Consider the following 26,630-nt stretch of genomic DNA (forward strand, 5'->3'; position numbering starts at 1 on the left):
TCGGATACAAGGTCAGCACCCCAAAAACCCCAAATCCCCAAATCTGGGGGGCACCAAAAACCCCAAACCCAGCCACCTGCACCTGCAGATCGGATACAAGGTCAGCACCCCAAAAACCCAAATCTGGGGGACCCCAAAACCCCAAAATCCCCAAATCTGGGGGACCCCAAAACCCCAAACCCAGCCACCTGCACCTGCAGATCGGATACAAGGTCAGCACCCCAAAACCCCAAATCTGGGGGACCCCAAAACCCCAAACCCAGCCACCTGCACCTGCAGATCAGATACAAGGTCAGCACCCCAAAAACCCCAAATCCCCAAATCTGGGGGGCACCAAAAACCCCAAACCCAGCGACCTGCACCTGCAGATCGGAAACAAGGTCAGCACCCAAAAACCCCAAATCTGGGGGACCCCAAAGCCCCAAAATCCCCAAATCTGGGGGACACCAAAAACCCCAAACCCAGCGACCCCAAAAACCCCAAACCCAGCCACCTGCACCTGCAGATCGGCTACAAGGTCAGCACCCCAAAAACCCAAATCTGGGGGGCACCAAAGCCCCAAAATCCCCAAAACCCCAAATCTGGGCTGGGACACCAAAAACCCCAAATCTGGGAGGGAACCAAAAACTGCAACGGGATCCCGAAAATCTCAGGGACTCAAAAATGCCAGGTCTGGGGGACACCAAAACCCCCAAATCTGGGGGGGTGGAACCAAAAACCCCAAATCTGGGCAGGGACACCAAAAACCCCAAATCTGGGGGGAGGAACCAAAGCCCCAAATCTGGGAGGGACCCCAAAACCCCCAAAATCTGGGAGGGAACCAAAAACTCCAAATCGGGGAGGGACCCCAAAAACCCCAAATCCAGGAGGGACCCCAAAAACCACAGCGGGATCCCAAAAATCTGGGGGACCCCAAAAACTGGGTGTGGAACCCATAGCTATGGGGGGGATTGGTGGTTTTGGGATTTAGAGGTCTGGATTTAGGATCAGTCCCTGATTTAGGGGTTCACAACTGGATTTGGGGTTCAAATCCTGATTTTGGGGTTCAGAACTCAGGATTTGGGGCTCAATCCCTGATTTTGGGGTTCCCAATTTTAGATTTGGGGTTCAATCCATAATTTTGGGGTTTGCCACCACCAGGGAGCGAATTAACCCCGAACCCCTCGTTCTCCTCACTCTGACCCCACCGTTTTGGGGTAAAGATGCCATTTTTTGGGGTGTCCCCCATTTTTGGGGTGTTCTCCTGACTTTTGGGGTGTCCCCCTGACTTTTGGGGTGTTTGGGGACAGGTGGAACGTCACATGTGCGACGGGGACATCGTCATCTTCAACCGGCAGCCCACCCTGCACAAGATGTCCATGATGGGCCACAGGGTCAGGATCCTGCCCTGGTCCACCTTCCGCCTGAACCTCAGGTAAGACACCCCAAAAACCCCAAAAATAACCCAAAAATAACCCCAAAAATAACCCCAAAATAACCCCAAATCCTGCCTTGGTCCACCTTCCGGCTGAACCTCAGGTAGAACACCCCAAAAACCCCAAAAATCACCCCAAAAATAACCCCAAAAATAACCCCAAAATAACCCCAAATCCTGCCTTGGTCCACCTTCCGGCTGAACCTCAGGTAAGACACCCCAAAAACCCAAAAATCATCCCAAAATTACCTCAAATCCTGCCCTGGTCCACCTTCTGTCTGAACCTGAGGTAAAGCACCCCAAAAACCCCAAAGTCACCCCAAAAATAATCCCAAAATTAACCCAAATCCTGCCCTGGTCCACCTTCCAGCTGAACCTCAGGTAGAACACCCCAAAAACCCCAAAATTCACCCCAAAATTAACCCCAAAATAACCCCAAATCCTGCCCTGGTCCACCTTCCGCCTGAACCTCAGGTAGAACACCCCAAAAACCCCAAAATTCACCCCAAAATTAACCCCAAAATTAACCCAAATCCTGCCCTGGTCCACCTTGTGTGGTGAGATGAATCCATCCCTGGTGTGTCCCCAATGTCCCCACGATGTCCCCAATGTCCCCTCAGTGTCACCGCGCCGTACAACGCCGATTTCGATGGCGACGAGATGAACCTGCCCCACGTCCCCGCGATGTCCCCGATGTCCCAGATGTCCCAGTGTCCCCAATGCCTCTCATGTTCCAGTGTCCCCACAATGTCCCCTATGTCCCCTCAGTGTCACCACGCCCTACAACGCCGACTTTGACGGCGATGAGATGAACATGCCCCATGTCCCCACAATGTCCCCAATGTTCTCAATGTCCCCAGTGTCCCCATGATGTCCCCAATGTCCCCTCAGTGTCACCGTGCCCTGCAACACTGATTTTGACCGCGACGAGATGAACCTGCCCCATGTCCCCACAATGTCCCCAATGTCCCTGAGATCCCTCAATGCCCCAGTGTCCCCAATGTCCCCAATGTCCCTGAGCTGCCAGATGTCCCCATGATGTCCCTTTGATGTCCCCTCAGTGTCACCACGCCATACAATGCCGATTTCGACGGTGACGAGATGACCCTGCCCTGTGTCCCTGCCGTGACCCCAATGTTCTCAATGTCCCTGATATCTCTGATGTCCCCAATGTCCCCATGATGTCCCCAATGTCCCTTTGACGTCCCCTCAGTGTCACCGCGCCGTACAACGCCGATTTCGACGGTGACGTGATGAACCTGCCCCATGTCCCCAATGTCCCCATGATGTCCCAATGTCCCTTTGGTGTCCCCACAGTGTCACCACACCGTACAACACCGATTTTGACAGCGATGAGATGAACCTGCCCCGTGTCCCCACAATGTCCCCAATGTCCCAGAGATCCCAGGTGTCCCCAATATCTCTGATGTCCCCAATGTCCCTTTGGTGTCCCCCCAGTGTCACCACGCCGTACAACGCTGACTTTGACGGTGACGTGATGAACCTGCCCCGTGTCCCCACAATGTCCCCAATGTTCCTGAGATCCCTCAATGCCCCAGTGTCCCCAATGTCCCCACAATGTCCCCAATGTCCCCTCAGTGTCACCACGCCGTACAACGCCGATTTCGACGGCGACGAGATGAACCTGCCCCACGTCCCCAATGTCTCTGATGTCCCCAATGTCCCCACAGTGTCACCACGCCGTACCACGCCGATTTCGACGGCGACGAGATGAACCTGCCCCATGTCCCCAATGTCTCTGATGTCCCCAATGTCCCCACAGTGTCACCACGCCCTACAACGCCGATTTCGACGGCGACGAGATGAACCTGCACCTGCCGCAGTCGCTGGAGACGCGGGCGGAGATCCAGGAGCTGGCCATGGTGCCCAGGATGATCGTCACCCCCCAGAGCAACCGGCCCGTCATGGGCATCGTGCAGGACACGCTGACGGCCGTGCGCAAGTTCACCAAGAGGGACGTCTTCCTCGAGAGGGTCCGTGTGAGGGCATCTCGGGGGGTTTGGGGGCATCTTGGAACCATCTCAGGGGGTTCAGGGTCATCTTGGAGTCATCTCAGGGGGTTTGGGGTCATCTATGGGGTTTGAGGAGGATTTGGGGTGGTTTGAGGCAGGTGTTTGAGGTGGGACGCGCTGACGGCCGTGCGCAAGTTCACCAAGAGGAACGTCTTCCTCGAGAGGGTCCGTGTGAGGGCATCTCGGGGGGTTTGGGGGCATCTCGGGGGGTTTGGAGTTGGTTTGAGGTGATTTCTGGTGGTTTTGGGGTGGTTTCTGGCGCCGTTGCGTTGGATGCGCTGATGTCCATGTGCAAGTTCACCAAGAGGGACGTCGTCCGTGTGAGGGCATCTCGGGGGGGTTTGGGGTCATCTTGGGGGGTTTGAGGAGGATTTGGGGTGGTTGGAGGGGTTTCAGGGCAGGTGTTTGAGGTGGGACACGCTGATGTCCATGTGCAGGTGCACCAAGAAGGAGAGGGTCTGGTTTGAGGGAATTTTGGGGACTTTTAGGTCATTTTTAGAATGTTTTGGGTTCTCTGTGGGTTCTCCTGGATTGGTGACATCTTTGGGGTGGTTAGGACATCTTTGATGTATTTTGGGTTCTCCATGGGTTCTTCATGGGTTGTCTGTGGGTTCTCCTGGATTGATGAGATCTTTGGGGTGTTTTGGGTTCTCCATGAGTTTCTCCATGGGTTCTCCTTGGGTTCTCCTGGATTGATGAGATCTTTGGGGTGTTTTGGGTTTTCCATGAGTTTCTCCATGGGTTCTCCTTGGGTTCTCCTGGATTGATGAGATCTTTGAGGTGTTTTGGGTTCTCCATGGGTTCTCCATTGGTTCTCCGTGGGTTCTCCTGGATTAATGACATCTTTGGGGTGTCCCTCAGGGCGAGGTGATGAACCTGTTGATGTTCTTCTCCATGTAGGACAGGGATTTTTGCACTGATTGGGACATCTTTGAGATGTTTTGGGTTCTCCGTGGGTTCTCCTGGATTGATGACATCTTTGGGGTATTTTGGGACATCTTTGAGGTGTTTTGGGTTCTCCATGGGTTCTCCTGGATTGATGAGATCTTTGAGGTGTTTTGGGTTCTCCATGGGTTCCCCGTGGGTTCTCCATGGGTTCTCCTGGATTGATGAGATCTTTGAGGTGTTTTGGGTTCTCCATGGGTTCCCTGTGGGTTCTCCATGGGTTCTCCTGGACTGGTGAGATCTTTGAGGTGTTTTGGGTTCTCCATGGGTTCCCCGTGGGTTCTCCATGGGTTCTCCTGATGAGATCTTTGAGGTGTTTTGGGTTCTCTGTGTGTTCTCCTGGACTGATGACATCTCTGGGGCGTCCCTCAGGGCGAGGTGATGAACCTGCTGATGTTCCTGTCCACGTGGGACGGCAAGGTGCCCCAGCCGGCCATCCTGAAGCCGCGGCCGCTGTGGACGGGGAAGCAGATCTTCTCGCTCATCATCCCCGGCCACATCAACTGCATCCGCACGCACAGCACGCACCCCGACGACGAGGACAGCGGCCCCTACAAGCACATCTCGCCCGGGGACACCAAGGTGGCCCTGCAGCAGCTCCAGGGGGGCTTGGGGGGGTGGGAAGGTCACCTGAGGGGGTGTGGTGGGATCTGAGGGGGCTTTGGGGTGGTTGGATGGAGCTTTGGTGGGATCTGAGGGAGCTTTGATGGTATCTGAGGGGGCTTTGCTTGGTTTGATGGAGCTTTGGTGGGATCTGAGGGAGCTTTGATGGTATCTGAGGGAGCTTTGGTGAGATCTCAGGGGGTTTGGTGGGATCTGAAGGGGCTTTGGTGGGATCTGAGGGGGCTTTGGTTGGTTTGATGGATTTTGGTGGGATCTGAGAGAGCTTTGGTTGCTTTGATGGGGTTTCGGTGGCATCTGAGGGGTCTTTGGTGGGATCTGAAAGAGCTTGGGTTGGTCTGAGGGGACTTTGGTGGGACCTGAGAGGGCTTTGGTGGGATCTGAAGAGCTTTGGTGGCATCTGAGGAGGCTTTGGTTGGTTTGATGGAGTTTTGGTGGGATCTCAGGGGCTTTGGTGGCATCTGAGGGCACTTTGGGGTGGTTTGATGGGGTTTTGGTGGAACTGGAGGAGGTCTAGGTGGGCTTGGTGGGGTGGAAGGAAAAATGATCTCAGGGGGCTTTGGTGGGGTCTGACAGGGCTTTGGTGGCATCTCAGGGGCTTTGGTGGGATCTGAGGGAGTTTGGGGTGGTCTGAGGAGACTTTGGTGGGATCTAAGGAGGCTTTGGTTGGTTTGGTGGGGTTTTGGTGGGATCTGAGGGAGCTTTGGTGGCATCTGAAGAACTTCTGGTGGACCTTGCTCTGGTCTAGGAGAACTTTGCTGCCCTGGGGTGGTTTTTGGGGTCCTCCAGGTGCATTTTGGGGTTTTTTGGGACCTTTGAGGTCCTGACCCCACCCTCGGACCTCGGCAGGTGATCGTGGAGAACGGGGAGCTCATCATGGGCATCCTCTGCAAGAAGTCCCTGGGGACCTCGGCCGGGTCCCTGGTGCACATCTCCTACCTGGAGATGGGACACGACACCACGCGGCTCTTCTACAGCAACATCCAGACGGTCATCAACAACTGGCTGCTCATCGAGGGTCAGCGCGGCCGGGGACCTTCTGGGGACATCTCGGGGGGGTTCGGTCACCCGGGGACCTTCTGGGGACATCTCGGGGGGGTTCGGTCACCCAGGGACCTTCTGGGGACATCTCAGGGGGGTTTGGGTCACCCGGGGACCTTCTGGGGACATCTCGGGGGGGTTTGGGTCACCCGGGGACCTTCTGGGGACATCTCGGGGGGGTTTGGGTCACCCGGGGACCTTCTGGGGACATCTCGGGGGGGTTGGGTCACCCGGGGACCTTCTGGGGACATCTCGGGGGGGTTTGGTCACCCGGGGACCTTCTGGGGACATCTCGGGGGGGTTTGGTCACCCGGGGACCTTCTGGGGGCATCTCAGGGGGGGTTTGGGTCACCCGGGGACCTTCTGGGGACATCTCGGGGGGGTTTGGTCACCCTGGGACCTTCTGGGGACATCTCGGGGGGGTTTGGGTCATCTGGGGACCTTCTGGGGACATCTCGGGGGGGTTTGGTCACCCTGGGACCTTCTGGGGGCATCTCAGGGGGGGTTCGGTCACCCGGGGACCTTCTGGGGACATCTCAGGGGGGTTTGGGTCACCCGGGGACCTTCTGGGGACATCTCGGGGGGGTTCGGTCACCCGGGGACCTTCTGGGGACATCTCAGGGGGGTTTGGGTCACCCGGGGACCTTCTGGGGACATCTCAGGGGGGGTTTGGGTCACCCGGGGACCTTCTGGGGACATCTCAGGGGGGGTTTGGGTCATCTGGGGATCTTCTCAGATCCCACCTTGGTGGCTCTTGGACCCCATTCTTGATGTCCTGGTGGTTCTTGGGGGCTGGGAACTTTACTGGTGGCATCTCATGGGGGTTCGGTCACCTGGGGACCTTCTGAGGGCATCTCATGGAGGTTCAGTCACTTGGAGACCTTCTCAGATCCCACCTTAGTGGAGCTCTGGAGCTCCTGGATCTCATTCTTGAGGTCCTGGTGGTTCTTGGACTCCAATTTTTGGGGCTGGGGACCTTCTTGGTGGTATCTAATGGGGGTTTGGTCACCTGGGGATCTTCTCAGATTCCACCTTGGTGGCTCTTGGACCCCATTCTTGAGGTCCTGGTGGTTCTTGGACTCCAATTTTGGGGGCTGGGGACCTTCTTGGTGGCATCTCATGGAGGTTTGGTCACTTGGGGACCTTCTCAGATCCCAGCTTGGTGGAGCCCTGGAGCTCCTGGATCTCATTCTTGAGGTCCTGGTGGGGCTGGGAACCTTCTTGGTGGCATCTCAGGGGGGTTTGGTCACCCGGGGACCTTCTGAGATCCCACCTTGGTGGAGCCCTGAGCCCCAGATGTCCTCTCCAGGTCACACCATCGGCATTGGAGACTCCATCGCCGACGCCAAGACCTACCAGGACATCCAGAACACCATCAAGAAGGCCAAGCAGGACGTGATCGAGGTGGGGCTTGGAGGATCTCAGGGGGTTTGGGGCAGTTCCTGGAGGATCTCAGCAGGTTCTGGGTGGTTCCTGGAGGATCTCAGGGGTTCCTGCAGGATCTCAGGAGGGTTTGGTTGGTTCCTGCAGGATCTCAGCAGGTTCTGGGTGGTTCCTGGAGGATCTCAGCAGGTTCTGGGTGGTTTTGGAGGATCTCAGGGGTTCCTGCAGGATCTCAGGAGGGTTTGGTTGGTTCCTGCAGGATCTCAGCAGGTTCTGGGTGGTTCCTGCAGGATCTCAGCAGGTTCTGATTGGTTCCTACAGGATCTCAGCAGGTTCTGATTGGTTCCTGCAGGATCTCAGCAGGTTCTGGGTGGTTCCTGCAGGATCTCAGCAGGTTCTGATTGGTTCCTACAGGATCTCAGCAGGTTCTGATTGGTTCCTACAGGATCTCAGCAGGTTCTGGGTGGTTCCTGCAGGATCTCAGCAGGTTTTGGGTGGTTCCTGGAGGATCTCAGCAGGTTCTGATTGGTTCCTGCAGGATCTCAGCAGGTTCTGGGTGGTTCCTGCAGGATCTCAGCAGGTTCTGGGTGGTTCCTGCAGGATCTCAGCAGGTTCTGGGTGGTTCCTGGAGGATCTCACGAGGTTCCCGCTGCTTCCTTTGCAATTTTTGGCTTTTCTGAACTTCTCAGCTGCTTTTGCCCGCCAGGACAATCCAGCGCGCCCCGGTGACCGTTCTGGGGTGGCTTCTGTCGTCCGCAGGTGATCGAGAAGGCGCACAACAACGAGCTGGAGCCCACGCCGGGGAACACCCTGCGCCAGACCTTCGAGAACCAGGTCAACCGCATCCTCAACGACGCGCGCGACAAGACCGGCTCCTCGGCCCAGAAGTCCCTGTCCGAGTACAACAACTTCAAGTCCATGGTGGTCTCGGGGGCCAAGGGCTCCAAGATCAACATCTCCCAGGTTTGGGACCTCCTGAAGGCCTGGGGGGGCTCCAGAAGGTCTGGGAGGGGCTTCTGGGTGGGGCTTGGGGTTGTTCTTGGAGGTTCTGATGAGATTTGAGGTGGTTCCTGGAGCATCTAAGGGGGTTTGTGATGGTTCTCGGAGGATCTCATGGGTTCAGGGTGGTTCCTGCAGGATCTCAAGAGGTTTGAGTTGGTTCCTGGAGGATCTCAGGAGGTTCTTGGAGGATCTCAGTGGGTTTTGGGTGGCTCCTGGAGGATCTCATGAGGTTTGAGGTGGTTTGAGGTGGTTCCTGAAGGATCTCAGGGGGTTCCTGGAGGATCTCAGGGGGTTCCTGAAGGATCTCAGGAGGTTCTTGGAGGATCTCAGTGGGTTTTGGGTGGCTCCTGGAGGATCTCATGAGGTTTGAGGTGGTTTGAGGTGGTTCCTGAAGGATCTCAGGGGGTTCCTGGAGGATCTCAGGGGGTTCCTGGAGGATCTCAGGGGGTTCCTGAAGGATCTCAGGGGGTTCCTGGAGGATCTCAGGGGGTTCCTGGAGGATCTTAGGGGGGTTCCTGAAGGATCTCAGGGGGTTCCTGGAGGATCTCAGGGGGGTTCCTGGAGGATCTCATGGGGTTCTCGGAGGTTCCTGCAGGATCTCAGGGGGTTCCTGGAGGTTCCTGCAGGATCTCAGGGGGTTCCTGCAGGATCTCGTGGGCTTTTGAGCGCTTCCTTTGGAGGTTTTTTGGCCTCTCCTCCTCGCCGCCCTCCCGTCCCTCACGGTCCCACCCCACCCCAGGTGATCGCGGTGGTGGGGCAGCAGAACGTGGAGGGCAAGCGGATCCCGTTCGGCTTCAAGCACCGCACGCTGCCGCACTTCATCAAGGACGACTACGGCCCCGAGAGCCGCGGCTTCGTGGAGAACTCGTACCTGGCCGGGCTCACCCCCACCGAGTTCTTCTTCCACGCCATGGGCGGCCGCGAGGGGCTCATCGACACGGCCGTCAAAACCGCCGAGACCGGTCAGTGCCACCAGGGGGCACCGGGGTGGGCACCGGGGTGGGCACCGGGGTGGGCACCGGTCAGTGCCGCGAGGGGCTCATCGACACGGCCGTCAAAACCGCCGAGACCGGTCAGTGCCAGGGGGATGGGCACCGGGGTGGGCACTGGGATGGGCACCGGGGTGGGCACCGGTCAGTGCCAGTGGGGGCACCTTGGGATGGGCACCGGGGTGGGCACCGGGGATGGGCACCGGGGTGGGCACCAGGATGGGCACCGGGGTGGGCACCGGTCAGTGCCGCGAGGGGCTCATCGACACGGCCGTCAAAACCGCCGAGACCGGTCAGTGCCACCAGGGGGCACCGGGGTGGGCACCGGGGATGGGCACCGGGATGGGCACTGGGATGGGCACCGGGATGGGCACCGGTCAGTGCCGCGAGGGGCTCATCGACACGGCTGTCAAAACCGCCGAGACCGGTCAGTGCCACCAGGGGGCACCGGGGTGGGCACCGGTCAGTGCCAGCGGGGATGGGCACCGGGGATGGGCACTGGGGTGGGCATCTTGGGGTGGGCACCGGGATGGGCACCGGGGTGGGCACCGGTCAGTGCCGCGAGGGGCTCATCGACACGGCCGTCAAAACCGCCGAGACCGGTCAGTGCCAGCGGGGTGGGCACCGGAATGTGCACTGGGGTGGGCACCAGGGGTGGGCACCGGGGATGGGCACTGGGATGGGCACCGGGGATGGGCACCGGGATGGGCACCGGGGTGGGCACCGGTCGGTGCCGCGAGGGGCTCATCGACACGGCCGTCAAAACCGCCGAGACCGGTCAGTGCTACCGGGGGGCACCGGGGTGGGCACCGGTCAGTGCCAGCGGGGTGGGCACCGGGGATGGGCACTGGAATGGGCACCGGGGTGGGCACCGGTCAGTGCCAGCGGGGGCACCTTGGGGTGGGTACCGGGGTGGGCACCATGGGGTGGTCCCCAGTCAGTGCCACCGGGGGGGCACCATGGTGGGAGGAGGTCAAAGTCCCACCCAAGGGGGGTTGAGGAGATCGGAATGGTGAGGGGAGCAAAGCCTCCTGAGATGCCTCCTGAGATGACTCCTGGAGATCACAAACCCTCCTTAGATGTCTCCTGGGGACCTCCAGGAACCCCAAACCTTTCTCAGATGTCCCCTGGCGACCCCAAACCCTCCCCAGATGCCTCCAGGATCTTCAAACCCTCCTTTAGATGCCTCTTGGAGATCACAAACCCTTCTTAGATGCCTTCAGGAGTCCAAACCCTCCTGAGATGCCCCCTGGCCACCCCCAGCCCCGCCCCAGCCATCTCCTGACCGGTGCCACCCCTCAGGGTACATCCAGCGGCGGCTGATCAAGTCCATGGAGTCGGTGATGGTCAAGTACGACGCCACGGTGAGGAACTCCATCAACCAGGTGGTGCAGCTGCGCTACGGCGAGGACGGGCTGGCCGGCGAGAGCGTCGAGTTCCAGAACCTGGCCACGCTCAAACCCTCCAACAAGGCCTTCGAGAAGAAGTGAGGACCTGGGTGGACAATGGGGCAGGGTGGGGTCAGCGACCACGGTTGGGATCTTCAGAGGAGTCGGGGACATCTCGGGGTCTTCAAGTGGTTCATTCCTAAAGTTGGGGACATCTTGAGATGTTGAGGTTTGGGTTGGGGACATCTCAGGGCTTTCAGGCAAGCGTTGGGGACATCTTGGGGTCTTCAAAGGAGTTGGGGACATCTTGAGGTGTTCAGATTTGGGTTGGGGACATCTTGGGGCCTTCAGAGGAGTTTTGGACATCTTGGGGTCTCCAGCTTGGGGTCTTCCAATTTGGGGTCTTCAGATGGGGGTTGGGGACATCTTGGGGTGTTCAAGTGGCTCCTCCCAAGGTTTCAGACCCATCTTGAGGTCCCCAAGAGTTCCAGAACCTGGCCACGCTCAGACCCTCCAACAAGGCCTTCGAGAAGAAGTGAGGACCAGGGTGGACAATGGGGCAGGGTGGGGTCAGCGACCACAGTTGGGGTCATTTCAGGAGCTTGGGACATCTTGGGGTCTTCAAAAGAGTTGGGACCATCTTGAGGTGTTTAGATTTGGGTTGGGGACATCTTGGGGTCTTCAGGTGGCTCCTTCCAAGGTTTCAGACCCATCTTGGGGCCTTCAGATGGGAGTTGGAGACATCTTGAGGTCCCCAAGAGTTCCAGAACCTGGCCACGCTCAAACCCTCCAACAAGGCCTTCGAGAAGAAGTGAGGACCAGGGTGGAACACTGGGGACATGGCCAAGGACAGGGCGTGGTCAGTGGCCACGGTTGGGGTCTTCAGATGGGAGTTGGAGACATCTTGAGATGTTCAGATTTGGATTGAGGACATCTTGGGGTCTTCAGAGGAACTGGGGACACTTGGGGTCTTCAAGCGGCTCCTTCCAAGGTCTCAGACCCATCTGGAGGTCCCCAAGTGGCTCCTTCCAGAATTTGGGATCTTCAGAGGAGTTGGGGACGCCTTGGAGTTTTCAAATGGTTCATTCCAGAGGTTGGGAACATCTTGAGATGTTCAGATTTGGGTTGGGGACATCTTGAGGTCTTCAAAAGACTTGGAATATCTTGGGGTGTTCAGGCAGGATTTGGGGACATTTTGGGGTCTTCAGAGGAGGTGGGGACATCTCGGGATCTTCAGGTGGCAGTTGGGGACATCTTGGGGTCTATGAAAAGAGTTGGGAACATCTTGAGATGTTCAGATTTGGGTTGGGGACACTTGGGGTCTTCAGGTGGCTCCTTCCAAGGTTTCAGACCCATCTGGAGGTCCCCAAATGGCTCCTTCCAGAATTTGGGGACATCTTGGGGTCTTCAAGCTTCTCCAGCCCAACGTGGGTGACATTTAGATGTCCTCAAACCTCTTCCACCCCAAACCAGGACCCACCTTGGTGTCCCCACCCCTCTCCTGCCAAACTTTGATGTCCCTGAGGTGTCCCCAAGATGTCCCTGAGGTGTCCCCAGGTATCCCCCAGGATGTCCCCAGATATCCCCAAGATGCCCCCGGGTGTCCCCAAGGTGTCCCCTGGATGTCCCAGATGTCCCCAAGGTGTCCCCTGGATGTCCCCAGGTTCAAGTTTGACTACACCAACGAGCGGGCGCTGCGCCGGACGCTGCAGGAGGAGCTGGTCAAGGACATCCTGTCCAACGCCCACATCCAGAACGAGCTGGAGCGCGAGTTCGACCGCATGCGCGAGGACAGGGAGGTCCTCAGGGTCATCTTCCCCACCGGGGACAGCAAGGTGACACCAAAACCCCATCGAGATCCTCCAAAACCCCATTGAGATCCATCAAAACCCCACTGAGATACCCCAAACCCAACCGAGGTCCTCTAAAACCCACCTGAGATCCTTCAAAACCCAACTGAGATCCACCAGAACCCAACAGAGATATTCCAAAACCTACCTGAGATACCCGAGATCCACCCAGAACATCCCAGATTCCTCTTTTTGGGGTGCATGGAGGTCCTCAGGGTCATCTTCCCCACCGGGGACAGCAAGGCGACACCAAAACCCCATCGAGATACCACAAAACCCAACTGAGATCCACCAGAACCCCACTGAGATCCTCCAAAACCCAACTGAGATACCCCAAAATCCAACCAAGATGCCCCATTTTTGGGGTTCTTCCCCCATTTTTGGGATTCTTCCCCCATTTTTAGGATTCCTCTCCCTGTTTTTGGGGTCCCTTTCCCATTTTTGGGGTCCCTGTCCCATTTTTGGGGTTTCTGACCCCGTTTTTGGGGTCCCTGTCCCCATTTTGGGGTCCCTGTCCCATTTTGGGGTCCCTGTCCCACAGGTGGTGCTCCCCTGTAACCTGCTCCGCATGATCTGGAACGCGCAGAAGATTTTCCACATCAACTCCCGGCTGCCCTCGGACCTGCACCCGGTCAAGGTGGTCGAGGGTGAGTGGGGCCTGGGCTGGGGTCCTTCAAGAATGTTCTGGAGATCCTTGAGCCCTTCAAGTAGGTTCTGGAGATGCTCTGGAGGGTTCCTCAGGAAGCTGGGATGGGTTTGGGGTCCCTCAGGAGGGTTCCTCAGGAAGCTGGGATGGGTTTTGGGTCCCTCAGGAAGGTTCTGGAGCTCCTTGAGTCCTTCAGGAATCCCTGATGAGTTTGGAGATGTTCTGGAGGTTCTTTGGTCCCTCAGGAAGCTGTGATGGGTTTGGGGTCTCTCAGGAAGGTTCTGGAGATCCTTGAGTCCGTCAGGAAGCTGTGATGGGTCTGGAGATGCTCTGGAAGGTTCTAGAGCTCCTTGAGTCCCTCAGGAAGCTGTGATGGGTCTGGAGATGCTCTGGAAGGTTCTAGAGCTCCTTGAGTCCCTCAGGAAGCTGTGATGGGTCTGGAGATGCTCTGGAAGGTTCTGGAGCTCCTTGAGTCCCTCAGGAAGCTGTGATGGGTCTGGAGATGCTCTGGAAGGTTCTAGAGCTCCTTGAGTCCCTCAGGAAGCTGTGATGGGTCTGGAGATGCTCTGGAAGGTCCTGGAGGTTCTTTGGTCCCTCAGGAAGCTGTGATGGGTTTGGAGATGCACTGCAAGGTTCCTCAGGAAGCTGTGATGGGTTTGGAGATGTTTTGGAAGGTTCCTCAGGAAGCTCTGATAAGTTTGGAGATGTTCTGGAATGTTCTGGAGGTTCTTTGGTCCCTCAGGAAGCTGTGATGGGTTTGGAGATGCTCTGGAAGGTTCTGGAGGTCCTTGAATCCCTCAGGAAGCTGTGATGGGTTTACTTGAGAAGGTTCTACAGGTTCTTGAGTCCCTCAGGAAGGTTCTGGAGGTCCCTGAGTCCCTCAAGAAGCTGTGACGGGTTTGAGGTCCCTCAGGAAGATACTAGAGATCCTTGAGTCCCTCAAGAAGGTTCTGGAGGCCCTCAGGATGGGTTTGGGGTTCATTTAGGAAGGTTCTGGAGCTCCTTGAGTCCCTCAGGAAGCTGTGATGGGTCTGGAGATGCTCTGGAAGGTTCTGGAGCTCCTTGAGTCCCTCAGGAAGCTGTGATGGGTCTGGAGATGCTCTGGAAGGTTCTGGAGCTCCTTGAGTCCCTCAGGAAGCTGTGATGGGTCTGGAGATGCTCTGGAAGGTTCTGGAGCTCCTTGAGTCCCTCAGGAAGCTGTGATGGGTCTGGAGCTGCTCTGGAAGGTTCTGGCCACCCTCAGGACCCCTCTGTGACCGCGTTGTCCCCGCAGGGGTGAAGGAGCTGAGCCGCAAGCTGGTGATCGTCAACGGGGAGGACCCTCTGAGCCGGCAGGCGCAGGAGAACGCGACGCTGCTCTTCAACATCCACCTGCGCTCCACGCTCTGCAGCCGCCGCATGGTGGAGGAGTTCCGGCTCAGCGGGGAGGCCTTCGACTGGCTGCTGGGCGAGATCGAGTCCAAGTTCAACCAGGCCATCGTGAGTGGGGGTTTGGGGGATTTGGGGTCATTCCTGGGGGATTTGGGGTCATTCCTGGGGGATTTGGGGTCATTTTGGGGGGTTTGGTTGGGTTTGGGGTCAGTGTTTGGGGTCACTTCTGGAGATCCCTTCGACTGGCTGCTGGGGGAGATCGAGTCCAAGTTCAACCAGGCCATCGTGAGTGGGGGTTTGGGGGATTTGGGGTCATTCCTGAGGGATTTGGGGTCATTTTGGGGGGTTTGGGGTCATTCCTGAGGGATTTGGGGTCAGTGTTTGGGGTCGGTGTTTGGGCTGCCTTCGACTGGCTGCTGGGGGAGATCGAGTCCAAGTTCAACCAGGCCATCATGAGTGGGGGTTTGGGGTCATTTTGGGGGATTTAGGGTCATTTTGGGGGATTTGGGGTCATTCCTGAGGGATTTGGGGTCAGTGTTTGGGCTGCCTTCGACTGGCTGCTGGGGGAGATCGAGTCCAAGTTCAACCAGGCCATCGTGAGTGGGGGATTTGGGGTCATTTTGGGGAATTTACGGTCATTTTGGGGTGTTTTGGGGTCATTTTGGGGGGATTTGGGTGGGTTTGGGGTCAGTGTTTGGGCTGCCTTCGACTGGCTGCTGGGGGAAATCGAGTCCAAGTTCAACCAGGCCATCGTGAGAGCCAGGTTTGGCGTCATTCTTGGAGAAGGAGTTTGGGGTCACTTCTGGGGTTTGATGACCCCACTGTCACACTCTGCTGTCCCCGTGTCCCCTCAGGCCCACCCCGGGGAGATGGTTTGGGGTCATTGTGGACAGTTTGGTGACGCTCTGGATGGTTTGGTGACCCTCTGGGTGGTTTGGTGACCCTCTGGATGGTTTGGTGATGCTCTGGATGGTTTGGTGACCCTCTGGATGGTTTGATGACCCTCTGGATGGTTTGGTGACCCTCTGGGTGGTTTGGTGACGCTCTGGATGGTTTGGTGACCCTCTGGATGGTTTGGTGGCACTCTGGATGGTTTGGTGACCCTCTGGATGGTTTGGTGGCACTCTGGGTGGTTTGGTGACCCTCTGGATGGTTTGGTGACCCTCTGGGTGGTTTGGTGACCCTCTGGATGGTTTGGTGACCCTCTGGGTGGTTTGGTGACCCTCTGGGTGGTTTGGTGACCCTCTGGGTGGTTTGGTGACGCTCTGGTCGTCCCCTCAGGCGCACCCCGGGGAGATGGTGGGCGCGCTGGCCGCGCAGTCGCTGGGCGAGCCGGCCACGCAGATGACCCTCAACACCTTCCACTACGCGGGGGTGTCGGCCAAGAACGTCACGCTGGGCGTGCCGCGCCTCAAGGAGCTCATCAACATCTCCAAGAAGCCCAAGACGCCGTCGCTGACCGTGTTCCTGCTGGGCCAGAGCGCCCGCGACGCCGAGCGCGCCAAGGTGGCACCGGGGACGCGCTGGGGACGGCGCACAGGGTGGGATGGAGGTGGTGGCCCTGTGGGGTTGGGTCCTCACAGCCCTGTGGTGGCTCCATGGCTTCATGTCCTCGTGGTGGCCCTGCGGCTTTGTGTCACCTCGTTGTCCCCGCAGCCCCGTGGTGGCTCTGTGGCTTTGTGACCTCCCTGTCCCCACAGCCCCATGGTGGCTCTATGGCTTCACGTCCTCATGGTGGCCCCGTGGCTTTGTGTCACCTCGTTGTCCCCGCAGCCCCACGGTGGCTCCATGGCTTCACGTCCCTGTGGTGGCCCTGTGGCTTTGTGTCACCTCTTTGGCCCCCTCGTGGTGGCTCCATGGCTTTATGTCCCCATGGTGGCCCTGTGGGTTCGTGTCCTCACAGCCCTGTGGGGTTGCGTCATCTCTGTGTCCTCATAGCCCTGTAGTGGCCTCGTGGGGGCCCTGTGGGGTTGTGTCACCTCCTTGTCCCCACAGCCCTGTGGTGGCTTCATGGGTTCATGTCCCTGTGGTGGCCCTGTGGCTTTGTGTCCCCTCTGTGTCCCCATGTCCCCTGACTGTCCCCAATATCTCCATATCTCCTGACTGTCCCTAATGTCCCCAATGTCCCCTGACTGTCTGCAGTGTCCCCAATATCCTCCACGTCCCCATGTCCCCTGACTGTCCCCATGTCCCCAGGACATCCTGTGCTGCCTGGAGCACACCGCATCCGATGTCCCCAATGTCCATCATGTCCTCCATGTCCCCAATGTCCGTGTCCCTCTGTCCTCAATGTCCCCGTGTCCCCAATGTCCCCTGACTGTCCCCATGTCCTCAATGTCCCCTGACTGTCCCCAGTGTCCCCCATGTCCCCTGACTGTCCCCATGTCCCCAGGACATCCTGTGCCGCCTGGAGCACACCACACCCGGTGTCCCCAATGTCCCCTGATTGTCCACATGTCCCGACTGTCCCCATGTCCCCAACGTCCCCTGACTGTCCCTCTGTCCCCAGGACATCCTGTGCCGCCTGGAGCACACCACGCTGCGCAAGGTGACGGCCAACACCGCCATCTACTACGACCCCAACCCGCAGAGCACGGTGGTGGCCGAGGACCAGGAGTGGGTCAACGTCTACTACGAGATGCCCGACTTCGACGTCAGCCGCATCTCGCCGTGGCTGCTGCGCGTCGAGCTGGACCGCAAGCACATGACCGACCGCAAGCTGACCATGGAGCAGATCGCCGAGAAGATCAACGCCGGTGGGTGGGCGGGACGCGGGGTTTGGGGGGTACCTGGGGGGGCCTGAGGGGGTTTGAGGTGACTTGGAGAAGGTTTGAGGGTGTCTGAGAAGCTTTCGGGGAGTTCTGAGGGGGTTTGGGGTGATTTGGAGGAAGTTTGAGGGCATCTGAGGAGGTTTTGGGGGGTTCTGAGGGGGTTTGAAGTAACTTGGAGGAGGTTTGAGGGCATCTGAGGAGCTTTTTGGGGGTTCTCAGGGGGTGTGGGGGACCTGGAGGGAGTTTAAAGTGACTTGGAGGAGGTTTGAGGGTGATTGAGGAGGCTTTGGGGTGTTCTGAGGGTGTTCAGGGGATCTGGAGGGGGTTTGAGGTGATTTGGAGGAGGTTTGAGGGCATCTGAGGAGCTTCTGAGGGACCTGGAGGGCTTTGGGGTGAGCTGGATAAGGTTTGAGGGTGTCTTGAGGAGCTTTTGGGGGGTTCTGAAGGGGTTTGGGGGTGTTTGTGTGACCTGGAGGGGGTTTGGGGTGACCTGGATGAGGTTTGAGGACATCTGAGGAGGGTTTCAGGGGTTCTGAGGGGGTTTGGAGGACTTGGAGGGGGTTTGAGGTGACTTGGTTGAGTTTTGAGGGCATCTGAGCAGCTTTTGAGGGACCTGAAGGGGGTTTGAGGTGAGCTTTGAGGACATCTCAGGAGCTTTTTGAGGATCCTGAGTGACCCTTGAAGGCATCTGAGGGCTCTTCAAGGAGCTCTGTGCGAGCCTGGAGGAGCTTTGGGATGATCTGGAGGAGCTTTGGTGGTTCCTGACCGATCCTTGAGGACCCCCCGGAGGTCCCTTGGGTGCCGCCACCTCGGGGGTGACCCTGTCCCCACCCCGTGTCCCCTGCCAGGCTTCGGCGACGACCTCAACTGCATCTTCAACGACGACAACGCCGAGAAGCTGGTGCTGCGCATCCGCATCATGAACAGCGACGAGAACAAGATGCAGGAGGTGGGCGCGGACCCGGGGCCACCTCGGGGGACACCTGGCGTGGCCTGGGCCTCACCCGTGTCCCACCGTGTCCCCAGGAGGAGGAGGTGGTGGACAAGATGGACGACGACGTCTTCCTGCGCTGCATCGAGTCCAACATGCTGACGGACATGACGCTGCAGGGCATCGAGCAGATCAGCAAGGTGGGGACATCTGGGGGGGCTTGGGGACACCTCGAGGGGCTTGGGGACATCTGGGGGGCTTGGGGACATCTGGATGTCCCTGAGGTGTCCCCGTGTCCCCCCAGGTTCAAGTTTGAGACTGGGGACACCTGGAGGGGCTTGGGCACACCTGGAGGGGTCCATGAAGGGATGAGAGGTCACCAGAGATACCACATGGTGACCTTTAGGAGGTTCCAGAAGACCTTTAGAAGGTCCAGAATGGTCTCTGTGGGCACCTGAGAAGGTCTTTGGGTAGCACCAAGTGCTCTGAGGGTTCAAGATCTCCAGGTGGATCTTGAGGAGCATCAGGAGCTCTCCATGGAGAATTTAGGAGGTTCCAGGAGACCTTTAGGAGATCAGGGACCCCCATGGTGACACCATGGTGACACCTGCTGTCCCCACCCGGCCAGGTGTACATGCACCTGCCGCAGACGGACAACAAGAAGAAGATCATCATCACCGAGGACGGCGAGTTCAAGGCTCTCCAGGAGTGGATCCTGGAGACCGACGGCGTCAGCCTGATGCGGGTGCTGAGCGAGAAGGACGTGGACCCCGTGCGCACCACGTCCAACGACATCGTGGAGATCTTCACCGTGAGTCACTGGGGACACCTGGGGGTCGGGGACACGCCTGGGCTGGGGTTTGAGGGACATCATGGTCCTCATGGTCCTCATGGTGCATGGTCTCTAATGACATCGTGGAGATCTTCACCGTGAGTCTCCTGGGGACACCTGGGGGTCGGGGACACACCTGGGGGCTCGTGCAGATCTTCACCATGAGTCACCTGGGCTGGGATTTGAGGGACATCTGGGTCCTCATGGTGGATGATCTCTAATGACATCATGGAAATCTCCACCGTAAGTCACCTGGGGATACCTGGGCTGGAGTTCGAGGAACATCGTGGTCCTCATGGTGGAGATCTTCACCGTGAGTCACCTGGGCTGGGACACACCTGCGTCCCCAGGCTAATGGGATTCCCACCCGCTGGATTTTGGGAATTCCAAAAGCTGTGGATCTCAGGATTTCCGACCCCTTGGACTTGGGATTTCCCACCCCCTGCATTTTGGATTTCCCATCCCCTGGATTTGGGGATTACCACCCCCTGAATTTGGGGATTCCCACCCCATTTTGGGATTTTGGGATTTGTGGATCCCTGGATTTTGGGAATTCCCACCCTCTGGATTTGGGATTTCCCACCCCCTGGATTTGGGATTTCCCACCCCCTGGATTTGGGGATTCCCACCCCTGAACGTTGTGGTTTTGGGGTCCCCGCAGGTTCTGGGCATCGAGGCGGTGCGCAAGGCGCTGGAGCGGGAGCTCTACCACGTCATCTCCTTCGACGGCTCCTACGTCAACTACCGGCACCTGGCGCTGCTGTGCGACACCATGACCTCCAGGGGACACCTGATGGCCATCACCCGGCACGGCGTCAACCGCCAGGACACCGGGCCGCTCATGAAGTGCTCCTTCGAGGAGACGGTGCGGGGACAGCGGGGACAGCGGGGACACCGGGGACAATGGGGACAGTGGGGACAGTGGAGTTTGGGGTTTGGGAACCGCCAGGACACCGGGCCACTCATGAAGTGCTCCTTCGAGGAGACGGTGCGGGGACAGCGGGGACAATGGAGACATTGGGGACAATGGAGACATTGGGGACAATGGGGACACTGGGGACACTGGGGACACTGGGGACAGTGGAGTTTGGGGTTTGGGAACCACCAGGACACCGGGCCACTCATGAAGTGCTTCTTCGAGGAGACGGTCAGGGGACAATGGGGACAGTGGGGACGTTGGGGACAGTGGGGTTTGGGGTTTGGGAACCGCCGGGACACCGGGCCGCTCGTGAAGTGCTCCTTCGAGGAGACGGTGCGGGGACAGCGGGGACAATGGAGTTTGGGAATGGGAATTGGAGTGGGAGTGGGGTTTGGGAATTGAGAATGGGGTTTAGGAATGGGGGACTGGGGTGGGAACAGGGTTTGGGAATGGGGATTGGGGTGGGAATGGAGTGGGAACAGGAGTTGGGGTAGGAATGGGGTGGCAATGGGGAATGGGCATGGGATTGGGGTGGGAATGGGGTTTGGGTGCTGGGAACGGGGGTTTCTGTGACCATTTTCCAGGATTTGGGGCTGTAGAGTCACGTTGAAAGGTTGAAGCTGATTTTGGGGCGTCCCCCACACTCAGGTCGACGTCCTGATGGAGGCGGCCGCCCACGGGGAGAGCGACCCCATGAAGGGCGTGTCCGAGAACATCATGCTGGGCCAGCTGGCCCCGGCCGGCACCGGCTGCTTCGACCTCCTGCTGGACGCCGAGAAGTGCAAGCACGGCATGGAGATCCCCAGCGCCCTGCCCGGGCTCGGCGTCGGCGGCCGTGAGTCCCCAAAACCCTGGGGACACCCCCAGAACCCTGGGGACACCCCCCGAGAAAACTGGGACAACCCCGGGAAAATTGGGACAACCCTGGCAAAATTGGGACAACCTGGGAAAGTGGGGACAACCCTGGGAAAGTGGGGACAACCCCAGAAGCCTGGGGACACCCCCTGAGAAAATTGGGACACCTCCAGAACCCTGGGGACAGCCCCCAGGAAAATGGAGACATCTCCAGAACCCTGGGGACAGCCCCAGCACCCTGGGGACACCCCCCAAGAAAATTGGGACAACCCCTGGGAAAATGAGAACAACCTCAGGAAAGCGGGGACACCCCTTGGGTTGGTGGCCAGGTTCCTCCAGGAGCAGCTGGGGACACCCCAAGGGTGGTGGCACCCCAAGGGTGGTGGCACCAAGACCTTCAAGGTCATGGTGGTCATTGGGCAGTTGTGGTGTCCCATGGCAAGAGGGGACAGCCTCAGGTTTTGGGGTCCATGCAGATTTTGGGGTCCACCAGGACTGGATCCTACAAGGGTGGAGTTGGGGACACCTCAAGGGTGGTGGTGACAAGAAGACTCCTGATGTCACCGTGGCCATCACTATGTCCCAGCCCTGGTCACCTGGTGTCCTCCAGATGTTGACGTCCCACAGATTTTGGTGTCCTCCCAGTGTTGATGTCCCGCAGATTTCGGGGTTCCCCAGATGTTGCTGTCCCCATATTTTGGTGTCCCCTCGATGTTGATGTCCCCTAATGTTGGTGTCCCCCCGGTGTTGATGTCCCCATATGTTGGTGTCCCCATATTTTGGTGTCCCCCCAATGTTGCTGTCCCCGCATTTTGGGGTCCCCCTGTTTTTGGGGTGCCCCTGACCCCTTTCTCTCTCCCCACAGCCACCGGGATGTTCTTCGGCTCCGCCCCCAGCCCCATGGGGGGGATGTCCCCGGCCATGACCCCCTGGAACCAGGGGGCCACCCCGGCCTACGGAGCCTGGTCCCCCAGCGTGGGTGCGTGGGGCACTGGGGGGCACTGGGGGGCACTGGGGGGCACTGGGATGGGTCTGGGGTAAAATGGGGGTCACTGGGGTGGACTGGGAGGGAACTGGGAGGGACTGGGATAAAATGGGGATCGCTGGGATTGTTGTGGGGAGAATATGGGGTGTCCTGGGTGCATTGGGGCTGGTTTTGGGGTTCCGGGCCAGTTTTGGGGTCCCCCTGACCCCCTTTCCCCCCACAGGCAGCGGGATGACCCCAGGCGGGGCCAGGTTGTATTTGGGGGTGGATTTGGGGTCCTGGGCTGTATCTGGGGCCGGTTTTGGGGCCCCCCTGACCCCCCTTTCCCCCCACAGGCAGCGGGATGACCCCGGGCGGGGCCGGGTTCTCCCCCAGCGCCGCCTCCGACGCCTCCGGGTTCAGCCCCGGTTACTCCCCGGCCTGGTCACCAACACCCGGCTCACCGGGGTCACCCGGGCCCTCCAGCCCCTACATCCCCTCCCCCGGTGAGTACAGCCCCAAAAACACCCCAAATACCCTGAAATAACCCCGAAATAACTCCAAAATACCCTGAAATAACCCCAAATACCCTGAAATACCCTTAAAATAACCCAAAATACCTGTAAAACAACCTGTAACACCTAACAACACCCAAAACACACTGAAACACCCTAAACACCCTGGTAACACCCTAAAATACCCCTAAAGTAACAGAAAATAACCCTAAACACCCACAGAGCACCCTGTAACCTGTAGCAACACCCCAAAACACATTGAAACATCATAAAACACCCCGAAAATAACAGAAAATCACCCAGAACACCCAGAGAGTACCCTGTGACCTCTAACAATACCCTAAACACCCTAAAATAACCTCAAATAATCCGAAACACCCTGTAACCTGTAACAACACCCCAAAACTCGCTGAAGCATCCCAAAACAGCCCCACAACAGCTGAACAACACCTCAGAGGGACCCCCAACACCGCAAACAGCCCCACAACACGCGAACAACACCTCAAGGGGATCCACAATATCCCAACATTACTAACAGCCCCACAGCACCCGAACAACACCTCTAAGAGACCCACAACACCTCAGAGGGACCCCCAACACCGTAAACAGCCCCACAACACCTGAACAACACCTCAAAGGGCCTCACAACCCTCCACAACACCCCAACCACCCCTCCCAACACCCCGCTGACCCCCGTGTCCCCTCTCCGCAGGTGGCGCCATGTCCCCCAGCTACAGCCCGACGTCCCCCGCCTACGAGCCGCGGTCGCCGGGGGGCTACACCCCACAGAGCCCCAGCTACAGCCCCACGTCCCCCAGCTACAGCCCCACATCTCCCAGCTACAGCCCCACCTCGCCCAACTACAGCCCCACCTCGCCCAGCTACAGCCCCACCTCTCCCAGTTACAGCCCGACCTCGCCCAGTTACAGCCCGACCTCGCCCAGTTACAGCCCCACGTCCCCGAGCTACAGCCCCACGTCCCCCAGCTACAGCCCCACCTCGCCCAGCTACAGCCCGACATCGCCCAGCTACAGCCCCACATCTCCCAGCTACAGCCCCACTTCCCCCAGTTACAGCCCGACCTCGCCGAGCTACAGCCCCACCTCTCCCAGTTACAGCCCCACTTCCCCCAGTTACAGCCCAACCTCTCCCAGCTACAGCCCGACCTCACCCAGCTACAGCCCCACCTCACCCAACTACAGCCCCACCAGCCCCAACTACACCCCGACCTCTCCCAGTTACAGCCCCACCTCTCCCAGTTACAGCCCCACCAGCCCCAACTACACCCCGACCTCACCCAACTACAGCCCCACCTCCCCCAGCTACAGCCCCACCTCCCCCAGTTACAGCCCCACGTCCCCCAGCTACAGCCCGTCCAGCCCCCGCTACACCCCGCAGTCGCCCACCTACACCCCCAGCAGCCCCAGCTACAGCCCCAGCAGCCCCAGCTACAGCCCCACGTCCCCCAAGTACACCCCGACCAGCCCCAGCTACAGCCCCAGCTCCCCCGAGTACACCCCGACCTCGCCCAAGTACAGCCCCACCTCGCCCAAGTACAGCCCCACGTCCCCCAAGTACAGCCCCACCTCGCCCACCTACAGCCCCACCACGCCCAAGTACAGCCCCACGTCGCCCACCTACAGCCCCACCTCGCCCGTCTACACCCCGACGTCGCCCAAGTACAGCCCCACCTCGCCCACCTACAGCCCCACGTCACCCAAGTACAGCCCGACGTCGCCCACCTACAGCCCCACATCGCCCAAGGGCTCCACGTACAGCCCCACGTCCCCCGGCTACAGCCCCACGTCGCCCACGTACAGCCTCACCAGCCCGGCCATCAGCCCCGACGACAGCGACGACGACAACTGAGGGCTCCGACTGTGGGCACGGGGGTGGTGCAGCCCAAAAACATCCCCGGATCCCTGTGGGGACGGGGGTGGTACAACCCAAAAACACCCCCGGATCCGTGTGGGGATGGGGGTGGTACAACCCAAAAACACCCCAGATCTGTGTGGGGACGAGGTGGTGGTTGTTCTCAAAAATCCCCACATGGATACAGGGTTGGAGTTGTTGTCATCCCCAAACCGCACAGGCCATGGGGGTAGCCCCAAAATTTATTTGAGGACAGGGTTGTGTCACCCCAAACCCCCAAATTCTGATGGGGATGGGGTTGTCACCCCAAAATCCCCACATGGATACAGGGATGGGATTGTTGTCACCCCCAAACCCCACAGGCCATGGGAGTGACCCCAGAATTGATTTGGGGATGCTGTGGTTGTCACCCCAAAATCCCCACATGGATACGGGGTCAGGATTGTTGTCACCCCAAAAACTCCCACATGGATATGCAGCTGGGGGTGTCAACCCCAAACCCCCAAATTCTGATGGGGACAAGGTTGTTGTCAACCGCAAACCCCCACAGGCTGTGGGAGTGACCCCAAAATTGATTTGGGTATGGGGTGGTTGTCACCCCCAAACCCCCACACGGATACAGGGATGGGGTTGTTGTCACCCAAAACCCCCACATGGATTTGGGGTCGGGGGTGTCACCCCCAAAACCCAAAAACCCAAAACTGGCTGTGGGGGTGACACACGAATTTCCATGAGAAAAGAGTTGTCACCCCAAAAAAACCTCTACAGGTTGTGGGGGTGACCCCAGTATCCAACGGTGACGGGATTGTCACCCCCAGATGGAAATGGGGTTGGGGTTGTCACCCTCAAATCCTGAAATTCCAGTGTGGACAGAGCCGTTGTCACCCCCCATTGTCACCCGGACTGTTGGGGTGACCCTGGAATTAGGGTGACACCAAAGGATGGTGGTGGCCAAATTTGAGGTCACCCCTAAATTGGGGTCACCCCCAAAGTTGGAAACACCCTCAAGTTTGAGGAGGAACCCCTGAATTGAACTTTTGGGGGACCCCAAAGTTCAGAGGGGGCAACCCCCAAACTGGGGGGGACCCCTAAGCTGGGGAGGACCCCAAAACTGGGGAGAAAACCCAAAATTGGGGTGAAACCACCTGAATTGGGGTGTAACCTTTAAATTGAGGGGTTGATCCCTAAATTGGGGTCAAACCCTAAAACTGGGGGGTTGATCCCCAAACCTTGAATTCGGGGTGACCCCCAATCGAGGGTGCCCCCCCCCCCCCCCCCCAGTTTAGGGGTGACCCCGCCCCCAGTTGGGGCGGGGGAGGGGCAGGCGTGGGAGCCCCTCCCCCATTTTGGGGGTTGTAATTTATGGGGTTCGTTAATGAGGAGGGGGAGGGGGGTGGGGGAGGGGCGCTCGTTGGTGGCCGGTTTGGGGTTCGGGGGGGGGGGGGTCCTTTGCCCCTCCCCCACCCTCCTTTGTGTTGCTGTTTTCACTTTTGGGGTTGTTGGGGGTGGGGGGGGAACGAATTTTGGGGAATTTCTGATGTTTGGGGGGAAGTTAATAAAAGTTTTACTGATTTTCATCTGCGGCTGTTTTTGGGGGAGGGGGGACACCGCAAAACTCCTCATTTGGGAACAGCTGGGCACAGCTGGACAGCTGTGGTGGCCCTGAGGAACTTGGGGATGTGGAGGAACATCAAGGTGGCCATGGAAGAACATCGTGGTGGCCATGGTTGGGTCATGGCTGCCAAGGTTGTGTCATGGTGGCCATGGTTGGGTGGTGGTGGCCATGGCTGTTTCATGGTGGCCGTGGTTGTGTCACCTCTTGGTTGCACCCCACCCACTCCAGGACCTCCCTTAGGGACACCCCAAACCCTTGGGTGCCATTTTGGGACCCCCCTCAAACCCTCAGGCGCCATTTTGTGGTCCCCAAACCCTGAGGTGCCATTTTGGGGTGTCCCAGGTCCCTCTGGACCATTTTTGGGTCATTTTTGGGGTCCCCCAGAGCCTCTCAACCCCCTCAAGTCACATTTTGAGGGCCCCCAAACTTTCAGGTGCCATTTTGGGGTCCCTCTGGACCCTTTCGGGGCCATTTTTGGGGTCGCAGGTCCCTCTGGACCCTTTTGGGGCGCCATTTTGTGTCCCCGAATCCCCTTTTTGGCGGGAAAAGCCGAAACCCTGCCCACGGAGGGAGGAGCCAATCCAAACCGGCTGCATTCCATATATGGCGTTAGAGGCGTGGTCAAAGCAGCGTGCCGTTAAGGGGCGTGGCCACCATGGGGCGTGGCCTCTCG

The 26,630-nt window shown here is 58.7% G+C and overlaps 1 protein-coding gene across 1 annotated transcript; it reads left to right on the forward strand.

The window, feature by feature from the left end:
- The first annotated feature begins 482 nt into the window (after positions 1 to 482).
- LOC128950426 (DNA-directed RNA polymerase II subunit RPB1) lies at positions 483 to 24,424 on the forward strand. The gene is made up of 22 exons (XM_054295310.1): positions 483 to 517; positions 1,290 to 1,414; positions 3,198 to 3,408; positions 4,765 to 4,974; positions 5,863 to 6,031; positions 7,364 to 7,458; positions 8,197 to 8,400; positions 9,179 to 9,401; positions 10,731 to 10,914; positions 12,480 to 12,651; positions 13,208 to 13,313; positions 14,586 to 14,791; positions 15,965 to 16,189; positions 17,193 to 17,439; positions 18,303 to 18,403; positions 18,481 to 18,585; positions 19,014 to 19,196; positions 19,879 to 20,082; positions 20,785 to 20,971; positions 21,857 to 21,970; positions 22,312 to 22,461; positions 23,183 to 24,424. Exons 2-22 carry the CDS (start codon positions 1,302 to 1,304, stop codon positions 24,337 to 24,339), a joined length of 4,566 nt encoding a protein of 1,521 aa, XP_054151285.1. The 5' UTR covers positions 483 to 517; positions 1,290 to 1,301; the 3' UTR covers positions 24,340 to 24,424.
- The last annotated feature ends 2,206 nt before the right edge of the window (positions 24,425 to 26,630 follow it).

Source organism: Melozone crissalis, unplaced genomic scaffold (assembly GCF_028551555.1).
Source record: "Melozone crissalis strain CALT ecotype California unplaced genomic scaffold, PUWL_Pcris_2 ptg000632l_1, whole genome shotgun sequence".
Lineage (NCBI taxonomy): Eukaryota > Metazoa > Chordata > Aves > Passeriformes > Passerellidae > Melozone > Melozone crissalis.

Excerpts from the sequence above, each read along its gene's own strand:
- LOC128950426 (XM_054295310.1), top strand. The coding sequence starts at position 1,302 with ATGTGCGACGGGGACATCGTCATCTTCAACCGGCAGCCCACCCTGCAC. Across the intron at positions 14,792-15,964 it reads CCAAGTTCAACCAGGCCATC|GCGCACCCCGGGGAGATGGT; the intron begins GTGAGTGGGGGT and ends TCGTCCCCTCAG. Across the intron at positions 22,462-23,182 it reads CCCCTACATCCCCTCCCCCG|GTGGCGCCATGTCCCCCAGC; the intron begins GTGAGTACAGCC and ends CCCTCTCCGCAG.